Below are 6,077 nucleotides of genomic sequence, written 5' to 3' on the forward strand. Positions count from 1 at the left end.
AGATGTCACAATACAAAGATACACTTTCCGTTTTCTTGTCCGATTTTAACGTTAAATAATTAGGCTGCGTTCCCACTAAGCAAACTGTTAGGTACTAGCATAGAATAACGAGTACTAAGTAGTACCTACTTGTTATTCTATGGTACAGTAAAGGGCAGAAAAACCTGACCCCTCTCAGAAGCATTGTTACTATGGGAGGGGGTCAGGTTTCTCTGCACATGACCGTAGGTACTAAGGCGCGCGTAACACTGGGCAAATAACGCGAAATACTAGCAAACTGTGCCGAGTTCACACTACAGATTCGGCGGCGACCAGTTCGCCTCCTGGACACGCAGCCAGCTCCTCCTCTCTCTTCACCAGCTCAGTTGTTGTACGGTGCGTTGTCTGACCCGAGTGCCAGTGACGTCAGCACACTGCGGCGCTGCGGGTTCACTCCCAGGTTCTCCCAGTTGATCCAAGATAGACGGGCCGTTAGATCTGGGTAACAAGCGTGTTAGTTAGGTAAAAACTCCTTCTTAGAAGGTTACCCGCAAAAATTTGCCTATATGTGAAAGCTTAACTAATCTAACCGTAAAATAATATGTGATAGGTCCAGCCTCTCATCATCACAACCACAAACTATCACGTCCCCACTGCTGGGGCACGGGTCTCTGTCCAATGAAGGAAGGATTTATGCATTAGTCCACTACACGGGTCCAGTGCGACTTGGTTGACCCCCACACAAGCAAGCTTGTGCCGAGAGAGTTGTCTGGTAAGTGGTCAACCAGGGTGTTTTAAGCTGCCCGAGAAGAAATTAGTATTCTCTGCTATTTAATTGTACTTTAGCACTCATTGTCTTCTAAAATATTGGTTATAAGTTTAGTTTAAAAGTAGTAGGTAGAGTTTAAGTGTATCAGTTTCCTTAGTCTTATAATATTTACCGCTGGTGTTCCAGTGTGCGCGATCCGCCTTGATCTCGCCGCGAAGACATTTCTCAACATACGTGAGGGGGTCGTAATCTGCTTCCAATACCTGCGATTATAAAATGAAGATTAACACATTTACAAAAAAAATGTGACCTCAACGAGTAACATAGACGTTTGTGGGACAAATTTTCCTTGGAAGATAACAATTACAATCAATAAAGATGATTACAGATACCGCGATAGGATAAAACAGCACAAAAGAAGCAGACGAGATAGAGTCAGCGTCCGGAAGCTTATTTTATGGTAAGCTATAGCTTAAAGCCTAGCGTCTACTGCGAGTTAAACTAAGTTAGTTCACATAGTTGAAAAAGTTTTTCATACATGTGCATCTACCGTAAACTATATGTATGAAAAACTGTCAAAACTATGCGAACTAACTTAGTTTGGACGCTCGACTGTAGGGTTTGAACTCAAAATTAACAGATTCGCAGTTTGTTGTATCCTCCTTGGTTGGACCTGTAGGGCTATAGGCTCTTACCCATATAACTAGGTCCAACCTCGGTGGATCAAACACTGACCTGGCACCAAGGCGATGTAGGCGAAGGAGGATCCCCCGAATACTGACCTCTCTCAACAAGGCGATGTAGGCGATAGCGAGCCTCAGCGTGTCGATCTTGCTGAGCCGCTTCTCGTAGGGGAAGGTGGGCACGTGGACCCGTAGCTCGTCGAACGCCGAGTTTATACTGCTAAAGGTACGAGACCGACCGACGTTTTAGAAGCTTATAGTGTTCGGTCTTTTAGTTTTGGTAGGGTTTCTTGTAGAAATCATGTTGTTTTATCAAGTGCCAATTTCTCGGTAGGTTATCTAACCGACAGGGATTGATTTCTTAATTATACGTCATCTCCATATAAAATTTATGACAGATGTATCAAAAGTCAACCACTACTCCCTGCTTATGCTCTAACCGACTATGGAGAAATTGGCAGTAAGCCCCAGTTTCATCATACTCGGTTAGATCATAATTAACCTGTCTGTCAAGAATTTAATAAGAAGATGACGTATAATTGACGAACTAATCCCTTGTTATGATCTAACCGAGTATGATGAAACTGGGGCTAAAGGGTTTAGAAGATGGAATTTTATGGGTAAAGAGAGGTTTAGGCTAGCACACGTATTCATAGAACTTAGAAATCGATTGATAATTTCATTAATTTATAGCTTGAAATTAATAATAAATCTGTCATACAAGTTTCAAGCTTAGCGCAATGTAGTTCTATGAATACGGGGATGGTCCTCTCCTATTTCGATGTCATCAATTCAAAAACGATAATCATGAATTGATGATATCCTATATTCAAATGCCCGCATCACTTCTCATATTACGGGATACCTAGGTATAGGCAACCAGAATAACTGTTAGGTTCAATATTAGGGTCGGACTGAACAATACCAAAATGTAGGGTTAGAGAGTAGTAGGATAAACAGATGAATAACGCTTACATACCTTACATAAACTTTACTGTTACTATCACATTTTAAACGTCTGAGTTCTAGAAAAGATCTTGAAACAGGGCTGAAATCTATTGGTTCCGCGCGTTTACCGACGCTAGGCCTAAATGTGCGCGGTTTTGTTTTATATTTTCACTTTAAGTTTTTCTTTTCAGTCATCAATTTAATATACGAGACGACAAGCGAATATTTGCTGATTTTAGTTTAGTTAAAATTATTGCATGATAAGTACCTAAGTAATTCTGCAAGAGCTTATAAGAGCATTTTTTCTTGTCTATAATCGGGGCTTATTATCAGCAATAGTAAAACTTTGAATAACTGGAGTTCACTCTTCTTAAACTGAGGCTGTTTTTTACAGCATGCGGATTTTATTACGCACAGGATTTGATAGCACGGCATTTCCCGCGTCTCGCGTTCATAATTCCATGGCGTTACATTGAGTACTTGTGCGAGATCTAATCCGCATGCTGTTAAAAACAGACTGAGGCAAATAAGAACTACCGCAGTCAAATGGGGTGATCAGGAAACAATAGTCAGTAGCATCGAAGTAGAAAAAAAAGGCGGAAGGAATCTCGCTAACTAAAAACTGAAAGCACCCAGTAAGGCATATTTCATTAATACTATGAGCCCGACATACTCAAAGTAAGTTATCGCTCCTACGCACCCACACACTCTCATGTCACCGCCATTGTTGTGCCTCATTTTTTAGTTAGCGAGCTTCAGAAACTTCTATACCTTGTTTCACGGGGAAAGTCATCTGATACAAACAAAAACTAGCCTTATTCGAATGTAATAAGGGTTCTGTCAGATGTCTTTCCCCGTGAAACAAGGTATAGCGATGGTCAGGAGTAGTCAAATGGTACCCATTGGGTCCGGAGCTCAGCATGCGGCGTCTCTCGCGCACGTTGGTCTTTGAATGACTGGAGTTCAGAGACTGTTCTTTCACACAAATAAGAACTAGGGCAGCCAAATGGGCCGATCAAACAAAAGTCAGAAGGACTAGTACGGGGCGCATTTCAGACGTGACAAAAGTTTTTCTTCGCACTCAATCACATCGCGGAGCCTCAAGAGAGTCAAGAGCGAGCGCGATGGTAAACTTTCGTGACTTCTTAATTGCACCCTGTCCCTTTAGAGTCCCTTTATCCCTTTAGATGTATAAGTAAAATTAGGTGATTCAAACGAAAGTCAGGAGTAGTCAAATGGTACCCAGTGGGTCCGGACCTCAGCATGCGGCGTCTCTCGCGCACGTTGGCGGCGGCGCGCTGCACGCGGTACGGGGAGCCCCCGCACTGGTACTCCAGGTCTGCACCGCTTTCCAGATGGTTGTCTGTTGGGAGGGGGTGTTGTGGTGAGGGTTTTGGGAAAGTGTTGGCAGCTTTGGTTGATACAAAGGCTACTTTATAAACAGATTTTTAATAGAACATATAAGCAATGGCTATTCGGTGAAAGAAATGCTGAAGGATTGAGCACTGAAAGAAGTAACCTATATGCAGAAGATTGCGTTTAGTTGAATATCGACAGTTAAATGTACGACAGCTGCGGTTTAAAAAAGTGAAATATTTAGAGATGATATTGGATTGCAAAAGATTTCCAAAGGATGTCGATGTACAATAGCTTTAGGTCAAGGCTACATGATTTTTGGGTAGGTATAGAGACGAGATCGTGGGTGTCTGACACAAAAAAGAATTGCATCACGGCTCACGGCCAATAAGATTATAATACTTAGTATTTATAACTCATTATATTATTCGTCACATCCGTATTCAATTCAACCATTGGTCAAAAATCGCAACTAGTTATTGGTTAAAAAAAAGGTTAAACACAAATAAAATATATAGGTACGTAATCACACTAGACAAAGTGACTTGACTTATAGTTAAATAATAAATGGGTGTCAATACGACCTGCCGAGAGCACTAACACTTCTAAACCTTCCCACCTCTACGCTCCCAGCTCAATCACCCACCTCCATGCAACTGCCTGGTGTGATGGTGGACATACGCAGCGAGAGGCAGCTGCTGCAGGCGGGACCTGGCGGCGGCGTAGACACACGAGGGCAGCTCCCCCAGAGCTGGCGGGGCCTCGTCGTCGGAGGGACAGGAGAACTTGAGGCCGTAGTCTAGGCGCGCCTCGCTGCGGGGAGAGATTTAATTTAATTTTATATTTTATATATTTTGGCTGCAAACAGTCATTAGGAAAACTATACAATGCTAGTTATCTTTACTGTCTTTACTAAACTATAAGGTACAGACCAAAAAGGGCCGAATATTAAGATTGTTTATTGAAGGTTAAATAATGCGATGGGTGCATAGGAGTATTTCTTAAAAATAACTTTAAGCTAATATCAGCATTAAATATATGTCTTTCGGTCCGTATAATATCAAAGCATGGCATTTGTGCAACTCAGTGTAAGAGTGGTAGCTGGTGGTGGAAAGATGACGAAGAAGACAGGTATACTTGCTACGAGAATCTTCGCACCAAAATCTTTGAAAATGTTTTGATTTTTAAATCTAAGCAAATACTTAATTAAGTATTTTTGATAGCTACTCATAAAAGCTACTCATATATTTTTTATTTTAAAATAAATTACTTCTTCAATGCTATGTTCATCAGAAAATATTTCAATACATGAAAGGAAATAAACAATTTCAATTTCCATGTAGCATTAATAGACTCGCAAAAATATATGTATCATTTGATAAATAAAGAAAAAAATATTCAGAAGTTAAAATGTTTATTACGATATTTACAGTTTGACGTGTATCGATATTCATCGGAAATGAATTTTATAAATATGGGCATCAATGAATTAATAGTATCAAATAGATTTTTATGAATTGAAACTATTGTAAAAGTGCGTTTTATTATTTAAAATATATAAAATAATTAAATACTTACTTAAAACATTATTATAAGCACATAATATTTATGTTTAATGGATTACTTCTTAAAACCTACTTTAAATAATAAACTTACTTTAACGACGGCGATGTAGAGTCCGCCATTTGAGTTCTGGCGCCGGACATTTTCACTTGGAAGATAATTTTTAATATTTTTATCGGACCACTGCCACCGGGAAACGTCTCTGTCACAATGAGACCAAGAATTGTTCTCCCGACAGACCACGGATGCTGTTAACACACCCCCTAAGCTACAAAACATCACATCTCCACCCCCTTCTAAAGATGAGTTCTAACTCAACTAGACAGGGTTGAAATTGCAAGGCACGTAGATTCAACCCCGAAATAGGGGTGGGGCCAAAATCTGGGAGAAAAAGGGGCGGTCCATTCTAAGTGGCAGTCGATAAGGATGGACAGAGAATTAAATAAAATTACATTTAGATCCTTACGTAACATAATTATATCGCAGTTATCTGCACAGTTTATACAATTTTTTTTTATATAGGCGATAGATCATGCAGTTATGTTTGTAATTAAATTATGAAGTGAAGTAGCGATAATCGCAAGCAGATAAGTACCTAAGTACCAGTACGTAAATAAAAGGATTTCTAACTTAAAATCTCGTGTAATAAAATAACTTTCTTAGTTCATGTATGTACCTTTAGGTAAGTAGGACTAAGGGTATGACTGTGTGGTGTGGTGGAGCTTTTAACATCAAATTAATAGGATAACATGAATACCAAAATCTTCATAAAATAACAT

General features: G+C 39.9%; 1 protein-coding gene across 1 annotated transcript; it reads right to left on the reverse strand.

Moving 5' to 3' along the window:
- Positions 1 to 361: 361 nt before the first annotated feature.
- LOC105391694 (T-cell acute lymphocytic leukemia protein 1 homolog) lies at positions 362 to 5,690 on the reverse strand. The gene is made up of 6 exons (XM_048632941.1): positions 5,392 to 5,690; positions 4,382 to 4,548; positions 3,619 to 3,742; positions 1,531 to 1,660; positions 921 to 1,011; positions 362 to 477 (listed from the first exon to the last, which is right to left on the reverse strand). Exons 1-6 carry the CDS (start codon positions 5,439 to 5,441, stop codon positions 362 to 364), a joined length of 678 nt encoding a protein of 225 aa, XP_048488898.1. The 5' UTR covers positions 5,442 to 5,690.
- Positions 5,691 to 6,077: the final 387 nt, after the last annotated feature.

The sequence above is a fragment of the Plutella xylostella genome, chromosome Z (assembly GCF_932276165.1).
Source record: "Plutella xylostella chromosome Z, ilPluXylo3.1, whole genome shotgun sequence".
Classification (NCBI taxonomy): Eukaryota; Metazoa; Arthropoda; class Insecta; order Lepidoptera; family Plutellidae; genus Plutella; species Plutella xylostella.